General features: G+C 43.1%; 1 protein-coding gene across 3 annotated transcripts in view; it reads left to right on the top strand.

Annotated features, from left to right (window-relative positions):
- Positions 1–19,558, top strand: part of nav3 (neuron navigator 3) — a 449,774-nt gene that overhangs the window by 350,193 nt on the left and 80,023 nt on the right. For all 3 annotated transcript variants that reach the window (XM_059977545.1, XM_059977548.1, XM_059977547.1), the window contains 3 exons: positions 5,095–5,136; positions 10,584–10,744; positions 14,170–14,322. In XM_059977545.1, the coding sequence (XP_059833528.1) occupies positions 5,095–5,136; positions 10,584–10,744; positions 14,170–14,322 (356 nt within the window). The remainder of the gene's footprint in view (positions 1–5,094; positions 5,137–10,583; positions 10,745–14,169; positions 14,323–19,558) is intronic.

Raw genomic sequence — 19,558 nt, 5'->3', positions numbered from 1 at the left:
GTTCAACTCTTTGAGTGATAATGCAGAAAGTTTGAAGATAATAACTCATCCCCTTCTACCTTAGGCCATGAACTTATTAATCACCCCTGCTGTGGACACTTTCTGGAGGTCCAAGGTCCATATGCTCCACGACCGCTGGACCAAGTGTGTACATGTGGAAGGGGACTATGTTGAAAAATAAATGTGCTAGGTTTTCTAAAATTGACTCCTTCTACCTGAGGCCACAAACTTATCAATCACCCTTCTTAGGATCTTGGTGCCATCCTTTTCTGGCTCACATTAATGGTAGCTTTGACCCCAGTTCCTGAGAGGTCCCGACAGAGGGTATTTGGTATTTGGAGAGAAGATGGTGGAACAGAATCTACTGTTCAGAAATACAAGGTAACCATTTGAGGGAGAGATCTATGTTTTCTCAGAGGGTTATGGGTCTTTGGTTTTAGTTTATTATTGTCGTCACATGGATGAAGACAAAGTAAAAAGTTTAGTTTAGTTTAGTTTGCACACTGTTTGTACAGATCAGACTAAGTCAGGAGTCCTTCTTATCGTGGAAGAGGTCTGATAACAGCAGGATAGAGATGCCCCTGAGCCTGGTCGTTCATGCTTTCATGCTTTTCTGTCTTCCTCAAGAGACCATGGAAGCAGAGTCTTTGAACATTTTAAGGCAGGGAGAGAAATATTCTTCATAAAACAAAGAGTTTATTGTCATGTGCACAAATATAGTGAGGTACAGGTGCAATGAAAAACCTCTTTGTGGCAACATAACACAAACACATTGGTGCAGATGACATGCAGAATATAAATTATAAATATATTTTACAAGTCAGTGAAGGAAAAGAAAGCAGTGCATACATAACACAAGTCTGTAGTCGTGCAAGCGGTGATCCTCAGCCTTCTGTTGCAAAGGTAGTGTTTATGGTTCTAGAACCTGATGGTTGAAGGGAAGCAGCACTTTCTGAACCTGCTGGAGTAGGACTGTACCTCCTGCCTGTTAATAACTGCAAGAAGACAGTGTGGCCTGAAAGGTGGGGATCATTGAGGATGGATGCTGCCTTCTTAAGGCAGTGCCTCCTGCAGATACTTTCAGTGGTGGGAAGGGATGTAGCCATGATGGTCCGCTGCCATCTGTAGCCTCTTGTGCCATTGCAGTGAAAAGTTATTGTGGATAGATCTGAGGTTACCAGCCAATCAGCCATGACCAGTTAACAGGGTACAGTACAGCTCAGGAACAGGCCCTCTGTGCTGAACTAACTAACCTTGTGTGCCTAATTACATTAATCCCTTAAGCCGGCATGTGCCCTTATCTTTCCATTCTCTGCACATTCATGTGTCGATCCTGGAGCTTCTTCAGTGGTTCTGTCCTACCTGCCCCCACCACCATCCCAGGCAGTGCATTCCAGCCATTCACCACTCTCTGTGTCAACAAAAACTTGCCCTTCACATCTCCTTTGAACTTACCCCCCTCTCCTCTTAAATGCATGCACTCTCCTCTTAGACATTCCTAACCTTGGTAAAAGGTTCTGGCTGTCTGCTCTGTAATATATAACCATATAACCATATAACAATCACAGCACGGAAACAGGCCATCTTGGCCCTCCTAGTCTGTGCCGAACCCTTAATCTCACCTAGTCCCACCTACCCGCACTCAGCCCATAACCCTCCACTCCTTTCCTGTCCATATACCTATCCAATTTTACCTTAAAAGACACAACTGAACTGGCCTCTACTACTTCTACAGGAAGCTCATTCCACATAGCTATCACTCTTTGAGTAAAGAAATACCCTCATGTTTCCCTTAAACTTCTGCCCCCTAACTCTCAAATCATGTCCTCTAGTTTGAATCTCCCCTACTCTCAATGGAAACAGCCTGTTCACGTCAACTCTATCTATCCCTCTCAAAATTTTAAATACCTCGATCAAATCCCCCCTCAACCTTCTACACTCCAATGAATAGAGACCTAACTTGTTCAACCTTTCTCTGTAACTTAATTGCTGAAACCCAGGTAACATCCTAGTAAATCGATAATATGTAATATGATAACATAGCAGTTAGTGCAATTGTTTTACAATGCCAGCGACTGTTGATCAATTCCCACTGCTGTTTGTAAGGAGTTTGTACATTCTCCACGTGACCATGTGGGTTTCCTCCAGGTGCTCCAGTTTCCTCCCACGTTCCAAGATGTCTGGTAGAGTTAGTGAGTTGTGGGCATGCTACATTGGTGTCAGACACTTGTGGGCTGCCCCCAGCGTAATCCTCAGACTGTGCCGGCCATTGTGTGTTCCAATGTGTCGATGTACATGTGACAATTAAAGTTGATCTATGCCCCTCATAAACTTACAAATTTCTGTCAGGTTTCCTCTTACCTTCTTCCGCTTCCGAGAAACAAACCAAATTTGTCCAACCTCTCCTCCCCTCTAACCCAGGCAGCCTCCTGGTGAACTGCAAAATTCAAAGTTCAAAGTAAATGAATTTATCAAAGTATACATCTTGAGATTTATTTTCACAGTAGAATGCAGAAAGACATTAGAATCAATGAAGAACTACACACTAAAACTGACGAACAAAAGAAGACAAACTGTGCAAATAAAAAATACATAAATAAATAGACACATAAATAAACACACACACATACAATAAATAAATAGATATTGAGATACGGAAATAAAAACTGAAAACATGAGTTGTAGAGTCCTAGAAAGTGAGTGCATTGTGTTGTGAAATCGGTTCAGCATTCCTCTGCACCCTCTCCTAAACCTCAATATCCTTGCTATAATGTTCTTTTCCTGTCCTCATGATCGTGTAATTGCTCATTTACTCACTGGAGTTCTGGCAACTCGGAGCATTATTTATCCGTGTGACAACATTGTGAGAGCAGCATTTGGGGCATTCGGAAGAAATCTGATCGTATGTTATGCAAATGCAGGCTATTTTTTGCTGCAATCTCGCAGAAGCCTTGAGACTTTGATTTAAGATCATTACCAAAATAGTTTGTGCAGGTGCCGAGGAAAATTATTTGTCAGCAGTGAGTTGTGATTGGAGACGTGTTGCCTGCAAAGGTAGCAGAAACAGTTGCTTATTTATTTATTTATTCCCTTTCGAGGTACAGCACGGTAACAGGCCCTTCTGGGTCAATAAGACTGCATCACTCATTTACACCCACGTGACCAATTAACATACCAATCCATTCATCTTTGGAATGTGGGAGGAATCCAGAGGAAACCCATGTCCCCAGGGGGAGAACGTACAAACTCCTTATAGACAGTGGCAGGGACTGAACCGGATCACTGGTTTGTAATAGTGATACACTAACCACTATGCCACCAAGCTGCCCCTAGGTGCAGTAGGATTATTTCAATGGATAATTGGAGAAAAAAAACAAGTACCAGAGGGCATGCACTTAAAGAGGTTTGTTCAAGGGAGATGTGTGGAGCATGTTTTTCTAATACAGAGAGTGGTGGGTGTCTGGAATGTGCTGCCAGAGTTGCTGATGTAGGTGGATACAATGAAGAAGCTCTGAGAGCATAACATAAACGTGCAGAGAATGGAAAGTTATGGACATTGTGTTGGCAGAAGGGATTAGTGTTGGCAGAAGGGATTATTGTGTTGGCAGAAGGGATTATTGATCCCTCAAAGTTGACCTACAAATTAATATTTTGGTTAAGAAGGCGTGTGTTGTGTTGGCCTTCGTTAGTCAGCAGATTGGGTTTAAGAGCTGTGAGGTAATGTTGTAGCTCTGTAAACTTTTGGTTAGATCACACTTGCAGTATTTTGTTCGGTTCTAGTGCCTCATTATAGGAAGGATGCTGACTGGATTGGACAGCATGTCTTATGAGGAAAGGCTGAGTGAGCTAGGCCTTTTCTCTTAGTAGTGAAAGAGGATGAGAGATGATTGTGCATCATCTAGATGTACTGGATGATAGGAGGCAAGGATCAAGTGGACGGCCAGAGACTTGTTCCCAGGGTGGAGGTGGCTAATACAAGGAGGAAAAATTTTAAGGTGATTGGAGGAAAGTATGGGGGTGTCAGAGGTAAGTTTTTACACAGAGAGTGGTGGGTGCATGGAACACTAGCACAGGGGTAGTGGTAGAGGCAGGTTTAGGGAGCTACGTTAATAATAGAGCAATGGAAAGCCATGTAGGAGGGAAGGGTTAGATGGATCCTGGAGTAGGTTGGCACATCTTCATGGGCCAAAGAGCCTGTCCCATGTCCAGTTGTCTACCTGCTCTAACTACTCCGTATCAGTCAACCTTTCTGCAAGAGGAACTAGCTTCTAGTTTTCACCCTTCATGGCATTGGGACAGAATATTACAGCAGACAGGAGGGATCTACATCGGGTCGTTAAAACTGCCTGATGCATCACCAGCACCAGCCTACCCGCCATCAAGGACACATATAAGGCAGGTGCTGGAGAAGATGCCAGCAATAGAAGGATCTCACCCACCCTGATTATGGATTGTTTGTCCCACACTTATCAGGGAAGAGGCTATGCAGTGTCCACACCAGGAGCACTAGACTCGAAAGCAGCTACTTCCCCAAGCCATCAGGCTGGCCAACACCTCCACCCATTAACCCATCCTTCCACCCTCGACCAACACTATATCCACATCACCTAGCATCACTTTATGTACATACGTTCAGTCTGTGTATATAGCAGTTGTACATTGTGTTTTAAAGGATTGCTTTTTGTGTGTTTTTAATTGTTTTTCTTATGTTTAACTGTGCTTTCCTCTGCTGCACTGGATCAGGAGTAACAATCATTTTGTTCTCCTTTACACTTGTATAATGAAAAATGACAATAAATGATCTTGGATCTTGCTGTTAAGCAATCTCTCGGCATGACTGATCTTGAAGTACTGAGGTACCTAACACTGACTTCTTCTGATTTTGTTCACCTGCTTTGCTTTCACCTGACCGTGTGGCTGCGTTACAGGTATAAATCTGGGCAAGCTTCTTGCATTCCCATCACACTAACTGATTAACTGCGCCTTGCCTATTTATTGTTGATGACAGGGACCTGCCAAACAAGCTGATGCCTGTTTTGGGGGCCTTGTTCATTTTTTGTCATGTGCTGACTTTGTGTTTCTTTGTTTTGACAGTTTGCAACTTGATCGAAACACGCTACCTAAAAAGGGACTGAGGTAGAGATATTTTCATACTAACTACAAGTGTGTGCTTGTGTCCGTTCCTGTTACAGTGTAAAGTTTAAAGTTCAAAAGAAATTCATTACATGTACTGTATGTCACCCCATGCTATCTTGAGATTCATTTTCTTGGAGGCATTTACAGTAGAACAAAGAAATAAAAAGAGAATCAATGAAAAATTACACTTGTGTGATATGCACACTTAGGTGGCCAGACTAATTGCCCCATACATCAGTGGCCACTTTGTCAGGTACGGGGTTAGAACCCGCTGTGGTCTTCTGCTACTGTAGCCCAACTACTTCAAGGTTTGATGGGCCTTGTACTTAGAGATGCTGCTTTGCACACCACTGTTGTAACACGTTACTGTTCATCTACCTGTCAGTTTGAACCAGTCTGGACATTCCAGACCTCTTTCATTAACAAAGGATTTTCACCCACAGAACTGCTTCTCACTGGATTTTTTTTTTGTGGTTTTTGCACCATTCTCTATAAACTCTAGAGACTGTTGTGTGTGAAAATCCCAGGAGATCAGCAGTTTCTGAAATACTCAAACCACCCTGTCTGGCATCAACAATTATTCCACATTCAAAGTCACTTAGATCACATTTTTTCTCTTATTCTGACGTTTGGTCTGAACAACAACCGAACCTCTTGACTATGTCTGCATGCTTTTATGTATTGAGTTATGCTGCCACACGATTGGCTGATTAGATATTAGCATTAACGAGCAGGTGTTCCGGTGTACCTAATAAGGTGGCCACTGGTGTAACTTGCATTATGGGTGTAGGAATCCTGATCAGAGTGCCTGTTGGGTTAAATGCAATCTTCAAATAGTCCCTGCAGAAGCAAACTGTTCCAAAAATACCATACCTGAGATGGGAGTTCAGATCCAGCCACAGCCCCTGGAGAACTTTATTTCAATTAAAAAAGAATCTGGTACCTGTAACAATTGAAGTTTGGGCTGATGTAAAATCCCTAACTGTCCACTTTTGTCCCAGTGACACAGTGGATTGTTGTCCCTGTCAAAAGTTAAAGTAAATTTCTTATCAAATTATGTGTGCATATGTTACTATGTACTAACTTGAGATTCATTTTGTCTGATGGTTAGTGGTTATGTCTCTCCATTAGTATAACCAAGCCTATTCAGAATGTGCCCCAGCCTTGCTACTAAGAACACACTACATAGACAAAGAAACATAATCTGAATCTAACGATCACATGAATCCTTTGAGTCTCTTTCTTCTTTCTACCCATCCCTGTTTCATGGTCTCTGCAGCAGGAAACCAACTTGCCTGCTCTTCTGATCAAGTGCTTTGGACCTGAAATGCCAACCTTTTTCTCTCTTCACAGATGCTGTCTGGCCTGCTGAGTCTTCCCTACATTCTCTGTGTTTATCTCTGGTTATCTCTGTTTTTCTTCCATTAACTTTTCTCTTTGTGGTTATATCAACCGCCTGGATTACTGATTCCAGAACATTAGATCTGATCCCACCACAAAAATGAGGGAATTAAATTAACTCGCAATTAAATCAAAGTACCTTTATTATCAAAGCAGGTGGCCACAAAACTAAGAAGCAGAATAGAATCCACGAAAAGTACCCACGACAAAGACTGACGAACATCCAATGTGCAAAAAGGAACAAATAAAGTAAAGAAATAACAGACAGAACATGACCTGGTTCCCCAAATGTGAGTCTGCCGCCATGGAACCAGTTCAGCCCTGAGGCGTGTGAAGCCAGTCCAGGAGCCTGATGGCTGCAAGGAAATCCGGATTAAATGAGAAACAAACAAATTGCCCTAAAGCCCCATCCATGATGCTCATCAGGGAAACAAGTTTTAAACACAGATGCTGAGTCCTGATGAAGGATCTCGGCCTGAATCATCGACCGTTCATGTTCTCCATAGATGCTGCCTGATTTGCTGAGTTCCACCAGCATTTTATGTGTGTTACGCTGGAAGGAAATCTGTTACCTGGCCTGGTCTGGGATATACATGACGCTCGATACACCACTGGATTTGACTCCTCACTCCCTCCAGAGGACCATCAGGACCAACCAGTGCATTAAACATCTAAAAAAGCCACAGATGCTGGAAATCTGAAATAAAAATGGAAAGCAGTGGAAACACTCAGCAGGCCAGGCAGCAGCTGGGGAGAGAGAAGCTGGTTGGAAACACCAGAGACAGCAAATGCTGAAATCTGGAATGGTACATAAAACATCAGAGGATCCCAGTGGGTCAGGCAGCCTCTGCGGAGGGAAATTTTCAATGTCTCAAGTTAAGACCTTTCATCTGGGTCTCAATCCAAAATCCTGACTGTCCATTTCCCTCCACATGGGCTGCCTGACCTGCTGAGTTGCTCCAGCGTTTTGTATGTTGTTAATGTTTCAAGCTGACCACTCTTCAGAACAATAAAATGGCATAGTTGCAGTCCACACTTTGTGAATGACTAAATAAATGTAATCTAACCAATCTCAATGTGTTTTAACAATTAATAATCTCATCCTACTGTCTCACCCCACCATGGAATTTCCCCTCTGAAGAGATTGAACAAAATATTCTGTCACAAAACACAATGTGCTTGGGGTTTATAGCTTAGAGTCAAGGGTCATGTAAGAATTTAAATTTAAATTTGCTCTACTTATGCCCACAACTTTTTAGAAAATTACTTGGGGAATGTGAGCCTCAGTTTGCCTATTGCCCTTGTGAGGCCCCTGTCAGGGAGAGGGGAAGCCACAGTGGGAGTTAGAATGCAAAGCCTTTATCCCAGTGGTAATGGGGTTCCTTAAGGTTATCATAGCTGGGGCAGGTAATAGCTCCCAGTACCTATTAAATCCTCCCAATGATCTGTATCTCAAATAGCCTTTGACAACCAAGTCTAGCTCCTGTCTTTTATGTGTGGCTTACCTGCTAAGTCTGATAGAACTGTTTCTACTGACAGGAGAAAAGGCAAAGGTGGATTATTGGCACTTTAAAACCAGTTGCTTTGGGCAGATGGGGTTCGTCTGCTGTGGTTGGAATCTAGAAAACTTTGATATCAAGCCTCCGCTGCCTTGTGGCTATACCCACTCATGGAGAAGGCTTTGGGAGTAAACCCTGAGGAAAAGTCTGGAGCTGGAGTCCCTAAGGCAGTCCTATGTTAAGTTCAATGCTGACTGGCAACTCCTGCGATGCCACTGATGCCAAACTGTACACGTCTCTGCTGTTCCTTTGGGTTATCATCTGCAGGGTGGGGGAGCTCCCTGCTGCATGGGAGACAGCTTGCTGTCCACATTGTACTGCCCTGATTGTGTACTGGCTTGCGTATCACGTAGGTGCAACTTCCATTGTTAACCCTGACCAACGAAGAGCCTCACAATGGGGTCCATCTTTCCTTGACTCCGTAAGGCTGAGCAGGAGCCCATCCTGTCAGAAATCTGTCTCCTTTGGTCTACAACAGGCCAACTGCAACATGGAAACAAGCCCTTAGTCTCAACTGCTCCATGCCAACCAAGATTCTTATCTGAGCCAGTCCTATCTGCCTGTATTTGGCCTATATCTCTTGAAATATTTCCTCCCCATGTACCTGTCCAACGTCATTGTACCTGCATCAACCAGTTCCTCCAGCAGCTTGTACCAATCACCCTTCCTTGTAAAAAATGTTGCCCCTCAGATTTCTGCTAAATCTTTCCCCTCTTACCTGAAGCCTCTTTTGAATTATTTATTTATAATTTTATTGTAATTCATTATGCCTTCACTATACTGCATCCACAAAACAACATGTTTCACAGCTAATGTCAATGATAATCAATTTGATTTTGATGCCATCCCTCTGTCCCCAACCCTGGGAGAAAAGGCTCAACTTGGTAGCGTAATAGTCAGCACAACTATATTACAGGTCAGGGGTTTGGAGTTCAACTTCAGCGCCATCTGTCACTCCGTGACCGCACGGGTTTCCTTCCACAGTTCAAAGACGTACCGATTAGTAGGTTAATTGGTCATTGTAAATTACCTTGTGATTGTGATTACAGTGTTGAATAGGTGGATTTCTGGGCAGTGTAGCTTGTTGGGTCAGATGGGCACTGTACCTCTAAATAAAATATCTAAAAAAGACAGGAGATTCCACAGTGGGGTGAGGCTGTGGGCAAATTCCCTGACTAAACAATGGTTGTCTGTGTTTTGCTCAATAACAGTCGGTCTATTAGTGAAGGAGAAAAGAAACAGCCCTTTCAGCCTGATCCATTCCCATGTTCAAAGTCTACACAAGTCTCAATCTGTCTATCCAGCTTCTCCTTAACCCCATCTCTGCTTCTTCCTCTCAAACCCTTCTTGTTGGAGAAAGTTCCTTGTCTCCCACCCCCCCAGCTCTCAACAAATGCTTTTCTCTTGAATGTCCCAGTAGAGCTAGAAATGATACATAATCATGTCACAAATGCAATTCCCTAATTTCCAAGACCTCTGATTCTGATCTCTCCAGAGGGAAACAGTTTCTCTACATCTTCATTTTAAAGTCATTCCTAATTTTAAAGGCTTGAACTCGACCATTCCTTGGCCTTCTCCTAATAAAGAGAGAAGAACTATAAATTAGATCCTTTTGCATAAACTTCACGCATTAACTAAGTCATTGCGTAAGACCTTCTCTTGGCATACTGTGAAAATAAATAAGCACGACTTTTATTTACTTAAGGTTATCTCTTTTCTCTTCATGATGTTGGCAAACATTCATTACAACACCACAAATTGCTTCTGGGGCCCAATTAAGTTGACACTGTGGTATCATCAGATTAATCATAAGTGTTGGCTTTCCTCAGTGCTGTCTCCTGGGAGAAGCAATCTAATCTCTCTCTTCACAATCGAGGACACTCATTTCCCCTTGTTCACTTCTCTGCCTTGTGTTTTGTTCCACTGGTGAAAACTGTTGTGATTAGATCCGTCCACGTTCTCAACTTTGCATTGCTCTGTAACCGCCTCCAGACCTCCAAGAGACACACATTCCCCAAATCCTGCTCTTTGTGCTTTTCCAGCCTGGTTTATTCCATTGCTGGCAAGAAAACACTGGAATTCGCCTCCCTGCTTCTTTACAGTGTTCCTTATGACCTTCTCCTTTGAACAGCTGACATCCCCTGCTACCTCCTTATGTGATTAGATGTCAAAACATGACCCAAGTAATTCTGCAGATGCTAGAAATCTTGAATAATACATACAAAGTACTGGATGAACTCAGCAGGTCAGGCAGCATCTATGGAGAGGAATAAAGAGTTGAATTTTTCAGATTGACACCTTTCATCCCTCCTTTGAAGGGACCTAACCTGAAATGGTGACCATCCATTTGCCTTCATCGAAGATATCAAGATTTGTTTGAAAGAAAGTGTTTGGAGGAACAGTTTTATTACAGTGGTGAGGGTGATGGTGATGGAGCTGGCCAGCAGTGGGAATGTCTAAAATCTACTTGTAACTCTGTCCCAACAGGTACACACCATCATCTCGGCAAACAAGCCAAGAGGAGGGCAAGGAGTGGCTTCGATCTCATTCCACTGGAGGTCTTCAGGACACTGTCAGTCAGTCGCCTCTCCCCTCACCCTCTGCTATCTCCTCTCCTTGTAGTGGGATCTACACCTTCACTCATTTAGGTGAGTGACCTAGCACGTAGGCTTTAGGAGTCATGTGGTTCTGGAGCTGAGCTAATACCTAGAGCCTGGGGATAGCATTTGAATACCAGTGGTGAGTTAAATAAACTAGGAATTAAAAAGTCCAGCTCGGATTTGATGACCACGTAACTTCTCAATTCTGGGATCCTGGCTCTTTATGAATTTTATAAATGTATGAGGAGGTGGAAGGGTGGGTTAGTAAGTTTGCAGATGACATGAAGGTTGGTGGTTTTGTGGATAGTCTCGAAGGTTATCACAGGTTATGACAGGACATTGACAGGATGAAGAGCTGGGATGAGATGTGCCAGATGGAGCTCAACCTGGAAAACTGTGAAGTGATTCACTTTGGAAGGTCGAATTTGAAGGCAGAGTACAAGGTTAATGGCAGGATTCTTAACAGTGTGGAGGAACAGAGGGATGTTAGTCCACATCCATAGATCCATCAAAGTTCCTGCACAAGCTGATAGGGTTTTAAAGAAGGCATATGGCGTGTTAGCCTTCATTAATCAGGGGACTGAGTTCAAGAGCTACGAGGTAGTGAAGGGTTGGATTGATTTTAGAGTGGATTAATAGGTTGGCACAATATTGTGGGCCAAAGGGCCTGTACGGTGCTGTACTGCTCTCTCACTATTGCTAGTGAAAACCTATCTCAGTCATTAGTGTTCTTCTGGGAAGAATGATAGGAGATCTCATTGAAACTCAAAACTTGAAAGGTCTAGACAGAGTGGTCATGGAGAAGATGGTTCCATTAGTGGGAGAGTCTAGGACCAGAGGGCACAGCCTCAGAATTCAAGTTTGTCCCTTTAGAACACAACTGAGGAGGAATTGCTTTAGCCAGAGGGTGGTGAATCTGTGTAATAATTCCCACAGATGGCCTTCAGAGCCAATTTTTTGAGTATATTTAAAGCGGGGGTTAATAGGTTCTCAATTAGTAAGGACATCAAAGTTTATGAGAAGAAGATAGGGGAGTGTGGTTGAGAGGGAAAATAAATCAGCTATAATTGAATGGCAGAGCAGATTTGATGTGCCAAATGGGCTTTTATGTCTTGTGGTGTTAAGGTCTTATGCAAATAAAATATGGTATCCTTACTGAGTCCAACCTATATAGAAACATAAACACACGGAGTACTACAGCACTAAAGCAGCCCTTCAGCTCAACTCATCCTGGCTGACCAAGGTCGCCAGCTAAACTAGTCCTATTTGCCCACATCAGAACCATGTCCTAGTAAATATAGCCTATCTATGTACCTATTTATTGTATTTCTTCATTTTCCTGTAAATACTTGCAAGAAAATGAATCTCAAGGTAGTAAATTGTAAAACATGCTTACTTTGATAATAAATTTACTTTGAACTTTTAACCTGGAACTTTGATCTTTGTAAGGTCACCCACTCAGTCTCCAGGTATAAATTCCTAGGCTGCTCATTCTCTCATTTTATCACAGTCCCTGAGTCCCGATCTTTGTAACTGCATACCCATTCTTATCTAACCTGTGAAACGTCCTGCTGGGCCACTCTGTGATTACTGGACTACTGATCAAGGGACAGGCCCCTTCCCTAGCTTGACCATCTATGAATCGTTTCAAGCAGCCTTCCAGCGGCAGATAGATTTTCGACAGGCAAGGGAGGAGTGAATTTCAGAGGAGGAGAGCACAGTGGTGAGAGGGATAAAGTGGTGTGACACAAACAGACTGGACTCAGAAGAATGGAGGATGGAGGGGTAGGTACACCTTGAGGAATGGGGAAAGGTTGCAAAGATTCAGACTCAGATTTACTTGTCACATGTACATGGAAACAAAAGAGAGATGTGTCATTTGCGTTAACAACCAACACATCCTAAGGATATGCTGGAGGCAGCCCGCAAGTGTCCATGGGATCATAAGACATAGGAGCAGAATTAGGCCATTCAGCCCATCAAAATTGCTGCACCATTTGTTCATAGCCAAACATCCCAGCGCCAACTTAGCATGCCCACACTGTTCAGCAGAACAATGCAAGCACCCACCCACCAATCCAGCCACACACACACAGATCGTCTTCCCCCCCCAGGACAGGCTGAACCTCCGGCCTCTATTGGACTCATGGACTTGCAGGCGTCGGCCTCCGACCTCCCCACTGGCCTTGCAGACTCATTTGCCCCCTTGGGCGAGCGAGGCTCCTGGCCATGAGGGTGATGTATGTATTCTAAACCGATTCAGATTTATCATGGATGTAATGGTATTGGTTCATTGTTTCCATGGTAAGAGCTGTAAGAACAGAACAGAGCAGAATCTAAAAGAGGCCATCATTTTATTTTTAAACTGAATTCATATTCTTAGAATTGCCACAGTGGGATTTGGACTTGTCTCCTCTGAGTAATTGGATGCAGGTTGTGAGTAAGCAAGACCATCCAAAATTACCTTGTCTCCATCTCGACTTGCACCAAGTTTTATTCAGTCATCATGTTTCTGCTTTTTACCACCTAGTTAAGCAAAGCCCCCATTTTGAAATTCTCATGATTCCCATTCCAAAACTGCCTGCTTCCCTCACATGGAATGTGGAACAGAAGAGCAGGCCCTTGGCCCACCATGACTGTGCCAACAGCAATGCCAAACCAAAATCCCATCATAAACACAGGAGATTCTGCAGATGCTAGCATTCCAGAGTTACACACACAAAATGCTGGAGGAACTCAGCAGGTCAGGCAGCATCTATGGAGGGGAATCAACAGTCGACGTTTCTGTCCTGATTAAGGGCCTTGGCGTGAAACGTCAACTGTTTATAATTGCTGCCTCAGCTGTTGAGTTCTACCAGCATTTTGTGTGTGTTGCTAACTAATCCCATCTGTCTAATGTGGTGCAAATTCCTCCGTTCCTAATTTGTGTCCATCTGAGTGCCTCTTAGACATTGTTTTATGCTTCCACCCCACTCCCCAGTAGTGCATTCCAGGCAATTGCCACAGTCTGTGTGAAAAATATGCCTTATTAATCTCCCCTAAAACGTTACCCTCTCACCTGTAATGTATGTCCTTGAGTATTTGACATTCCCACCCTGGGACAAAAAAAAGGCCCTAAGAGCTAAGACATAGGAGTAGAATTAAGCCTAAGATTTAAATCTGTTTTTAGAACAAAGAGCATAGAACATTCCAGCACAGTACAGGCTTTTTGTCCCACAATGTGATCAATCTAACTCTTCCCTCCCACATAGCCCTACATTTTCCTTTCATCCATGTGCCTATCTAAAAGTACATGAATGTACACAGAAACATCTCACGCTTTTCTGGATTAAACTCAATGTGCTGGTCCTCCACTCAGGTTTTCAGCCCGGGGGGAGGGGAAGGGATTTCATTGTGCCATTGTGAGCTGGTGAGATCTGTATGCTTTTGGGTTACAGTGAGCACTACTGCAGTCTCCCAATTTCATCCATCAGGTCCCAGCATGATGCGCTCAAACAGCATTCCGACGCAGGATTCCTCCTTTGACCTGTACGGAGACTCCCAGCTGGGCGGAAGTGCCATTTCCCTGGAAGAAAGACCGAGGACAATGAGCAGATCTGGATCTTTCCGAGGCAGCATGGAAGAAGGTTGGTGTCATCTGTTTCCGTATCAGTGTGCATCACGGGCGATGGGCTGTGGTGGGGGCTTGGGATTTCTTAACAGAATAAACATAGGAAACCGTAAGACACAGGAGCAGAAATAGGTCATTCAGCCCATCGAGTCTGCTCCACCATTCCATCATGGAGCAGAATCTGAATCAGGCTTATTATCACTGACGTAAATCATGAAATTAGTTGCTTTGTGGCAGCAGTACAGTGCAAGACATAAAAAAACCATAAGTTACAATAAATAATTAAATAAAGCAAATGAAAAATATTGGGTTAGTGTTCAGGTACCATTCAGAAAACTGATGGCAGAGAGGACGAAGCTGTTCCTAAATTGTTGGGTATAAGTCCTTGGGCTCCTGTACCTCCTCCCTTGATGGATGTGACAAGAAGAAGGCTTGTGCCAGATGGCCAGTGTCCTTGATGATGGATGTCACCTTCTGGGGCATCATGTTTTGAAGATATCCACAGTGGTGCGGATGGTTGTGCCTGCAATGGAACTGGCGAAGACTACAGCCCTCTACAGCTTCTTGTGTTCCTGTGCATTGGAGCCTCGATACCAAGCAGTGATGCAGCCAGTTAGAATGGTACATCTGTAGAAGTTTGCAAGACTCTTTGGTGACATACCAAATCCTCCCAAACTTCTAATGAAGTAGAGCTGCTGGGTGCCTTCTTGATGATTCCACCAACATGTTGGATCCTAGAAAGATCCTCTGAGATGCTGATGTCCTGAAATTCCATTACCTCTCAATCCCATTCTCCTGACGTTTCCCTGTAACCTTTGCCACCCTTACCAACCAGGAACCTATCAACCTTCTTTTTAAATATACCCAATGACTTGGCCTCCACAGCCATCTTTAGCAGTGAATTCCACAGATTTGCTATCCTCTGGCTAAAGAAGTTCTTCTTCATCTCTGTTCTGAAAGGACCTCCTTCTATTCAAGGCTATGCCCTCTGGTCCTAGATCCTTCCACTCTAGGAAATATCCTCTTCATGTCCACTCTATCTAACTGAACGTAGAACATGGATCATAGAACATAGAGCCCAGGAACTGACTCGTGATATTGTGCCAAACTAATTAAACAAGTAATTAAGCACTTGACTATACACCGAACTAAACTAGTCACGCCTGCATACACAATCCATATCCCTCTATCCATTCTCTGCGGATCCATGTGCCTACTTAAGAGGCTGTTAAGCATCTCTGTCTTATTTCCATGATCAGCCCTGGAATCGCGTGGTGAACAGGGCAAGGAAAAGGGTGGTGAGGTGGACGATCCGTCCTCAGTAAACTGGTCCCAAAATGGCATTTGAAACCCTGGTTGATTAAAATTTCCAAATACCTTCTGAGAGCCAGTGAGCAGAGCTGCCAGCTCAAAGTTCCAGGGATTCTGGCTTGATCTCAGCTTTGCGAGCTGATTGTGTGGAGTTCACAGGTTCTCCCTGTGGCCAAGTGGATTCCCCCTCAGTGCCTCGGTTTCCTCCCACATCCCAAAGATTTGCTGGTAGGTTAAAAATGGTAGGTAAATTACCCTTTGGCACAAGAAAGAATCGGACATGCGGGAGAGAAGAAGTTGCAGTGATTAAGGGAAATGGGACTGATAGGATTAGTCCCTCAGGATCCAGCGTGGGCATGATGGGTGGTTTGGCTAAGGAGAAGATAGTGTGAAAAAGATTCCAGCCAGGCAGGCAGTTTAACATAAAGTGTTAAACAAAGAACATAGAACAGTGCGGCACCATACTGTCCTTTCAGCCCACGTGTTGTTCCAGACTTTTAACCTACGTCAATGTTATCCTAGCTCTCTCTCCCACATAGTCCTCCATTCTTATTTCATCCGTGTGCCAATTTAAGGGTCTCTTAAATGTTTTTAATGTATCTGGTTCTACTGCCAACCCTGGCAGTGCATTCCATGCATCCATCCCTCAAACACTACCTCTGACATTTTCCCTCCACACCTTCCTCCCAACATCTTAAAGTTATGCCTTCTTCTTTTAGCCATTTTTGCCCTGAGAAAACTTTCTGGCTGTCCATTTGATCTATCATCTTAAGGATCTTATCCTCTTATTGCAAGTCGTTCACCTTAGCTAATCCATCCTCCTCTCCAAAGAGAAAAGCCCTAGCTCACTTAACCAATCCTCAAAAAGCACGCTGTCTAATCCAGGAATCATCCTAGTAAGTCTGCTCTGCACCCTCTCTAAAGCTTCCACACCCTTCCATGGAATGAGGTGACCAGAACTGAACACAAATGTGCTTCAACCAAGAATTTATAGTGCCTGGTTCACCTTTCATTTAAATTCGGTCAATTCCATCATGGGCACTTGCCTCCCCAACCTTGCATCCTTCATTAAGGAACCCTATCACCCAGGACATCCCTCTTCTCATTGTTACCGTCAAGGAGGAGGTACAGGAGCCTGGAGATACCCACTCAATCTTTTAGAAACAGTTTCTTTCATTCTGCCATCAGATTTCTAAATGGACAATAAACCCATAAACTATTCTCCTCTATTTTTGTACGACAAATTTATTTTTTAAATTATATATTTTTACTGTAATTTATAGTATATTTTATGTATTTAACTGTACTGCTGCTGCAAAGCAACAAATATCAGTGATAATAAACCTGATTTTGATTCTGATTGTAGGGTTTGAAAGATTATTGCTGCCATTTCATTAATCTTGCTGAAATTTACTTTAATCAGTGAAAGAAATTTTTAATAAAGCCTCCAGCCCATGAGAGATCCTGACAATGGCACACAGGAAATTAGTTTAATGAAGTATACAGAAGTATTTCACCGGAGTACAGTACACTGGAAGGATTCTTGCTAGACTAGGTACCGTCTGGATGGACAATCTTATAAATGTTCTCCCTTGTGTCCTAGTGCTTAAAGGTTTGACTACAGTTTGTAGAGTTCTCCTAAACCAATACGGTATGAAAACCGTGTGCTAAGACATTTCAAAGTTCAAAATAAATTTATTATCAAAGTGCATATACGGCACAGTATCCATGGAAATGCATCTGGAGGAAGGTGGAATGAATGTTGAGATGATTCTTTTGGAATGGGCTGACTGACCTGTTTTGCTTTGCACATTCTAAATAAAAGAATATATATAATATATTGTGTATATATAAAGAGTGGATTCCGGTTAATTGGGACATATGAGCACCAGTACATTTTGGCCCAGTTAAACGGCTGCCCCAATTAGCTGAAGTTTCATGGAAATAGTTAAAAAAGTATAAAAAGACAAACCACTGTTAAACTGAGTAACAAATTATGTATTTAAATGAAATACAGGATAACTTAGAACACTACCAATATTACTACAGTACTATAAAACTATGTATTTGTCCCTAATAGTTATCGATGGAGAAATTCATCTGTTGCATTCTTTTGATTGACCGTAAATGAACAAAATCAGTGCAGACCCTTAGTGTAGATAATGGACTACCTTCATACATTGCTATCAACAACTGTATTCTCGAGATCTTCATTTATATTGTAACATTCAAGATGATGTTGATACCTTCAAATTCTTTGTAGTTCCTAACTTGTTGAAGTAGTGAGGTCCTTTCATAGAAACATAGAAATACAGAAAACCTACAGCACAATAAAAGCCCTTGGGCCCACAAAGCTGTGCCAAACATTTCCTTACCTTAGAAATTACCTAGGCCCTCTATTTCTCAAGCGCCATATACCTAGCCAGAAGTCTCTTAAAATACCCTATCGTTCCTGCCTCAACCACCACCGCTGGCAGCCCATTCCACGCACTCACCACTCTCTGTGTAAAAAACTTACCCCTGACATCTCATCTGTATCTACTTCAAAGCACCTCAAAACTATGCCCTCTCATGCTAGCCATGTCATGCTATGCTCTCTCGTGCTTGTACTGATCATGTAGGAAAAAGCCACATGATCAGCATCTCTCATTATCTTATACACCTTTATCAGATCACCTCTCATCCTCCGTTGCTCCAAGGACAAAAGGCCGAGTTCACTCAACCTGTTCTCATAAGGCATGCTCCCCAATCCAGGCAACATCCTTGTAAATCTCCTTTGCACCCTTCCTATGGTTTCCACGTCTTTCCTGTAGTGAGGTGACCAGAACTGAGCACAGTACTTCAAGAGGGGTCTGACCAGGGTCGTATATAGCTGCAACATTACCTCTCAGCTCTTAAACTCAATCCCATGATTGATGAAGGCCAATGCTCGGTATGCCTTCCTAACCACAGAGTCAACCTGCGTAGCAGCTTTGAGTGTCCTATGGACTTGGACCCCAAGATCCCTCTGATCCTCCACACTGACAAGAGTCTTGCCATTAATACTATATTCTGCCATTATATTCGACCTACCAAAATGAACCACTTATCTGGGTTGAACTCCATCTGCCATTCTCAGCCCAGTTTTGCATCATACCAATGTCCCGCTGTAACCTCTGACAGGCTTTCATGGAGTACTATATCAAGTGGCTTGCTGAAATCCATAAACACTACACCTATGGCTCTACTTTCATCAATGTGTTTGGTCACATCCTCAAGAAATTCAATCAGCCTTGTAAGGCACAACTTGCCTTGATAAAGCCATGCTGACTATTCCTAATCATATTGTGCCTCTCCAAAAGTTCATAAATCCTGCCTCTCAGGATCTTCTCCATCAACTTACCAACCACTGAAGTAAGACTCAATGGTCTATAATTTCCTGGGCTATCTCTACTCCCTTTCTTGAATAATGGAACAACATCCACAACCCCCCAATCCTCCCATCCCCATGATGATGCAAGATCATCGCCAGAGGCTCAGCAATCTCCTCCCTCACCTCCCACAGTAGCCTTGGGTACATCTTGTCCTGTCCCACTGACTTATCCAACTTGATGCTCTCCAAAAGCTCCAGCACATTTTCTTTCTTAATATCTACATGCTCATGCTTTTCAGTCCGTTGTATGTCATCTCTACAATCGCCAAGATCCTTTTCCATAGGGAATACTGAGGCATAGTACTCATTAAGTACCTCTGTTATCTTCTCCAGTTCCATACACACTTTTCCACTGTCACACTTGATTAGTCCTATTCTCTCACATCTTATCCTCTTGCTCTTCACATACTTGTAAAATGCCTTGGGGTTTTCCTTAATTCTGTCCACCAAGGCCTTCTCATGGCCCCTTCTGGCTCTCCTAATTTCTTTCTTAAGCTCCTTCCTGCTAGCCTCATTATCTAGTTTTTTG

Source organism: Hypanus sabinus, chromosome 8 (assembly GCF_030144855.1).
Source record: "Hypanus sabinus isolate sHypSab1 chromosome 8, sHypSab1.hap1, whole genome shotgun sequence".
NCBI lineage: Eukaryota > Metazoa > Chordata > Chondrichthyes > Myliobatiformes > Dasyatidae > Hypanus > Hypanus sabinus.
This window is presented reverse-complemented; position numbering and strand designations above follow the sequence as displayed.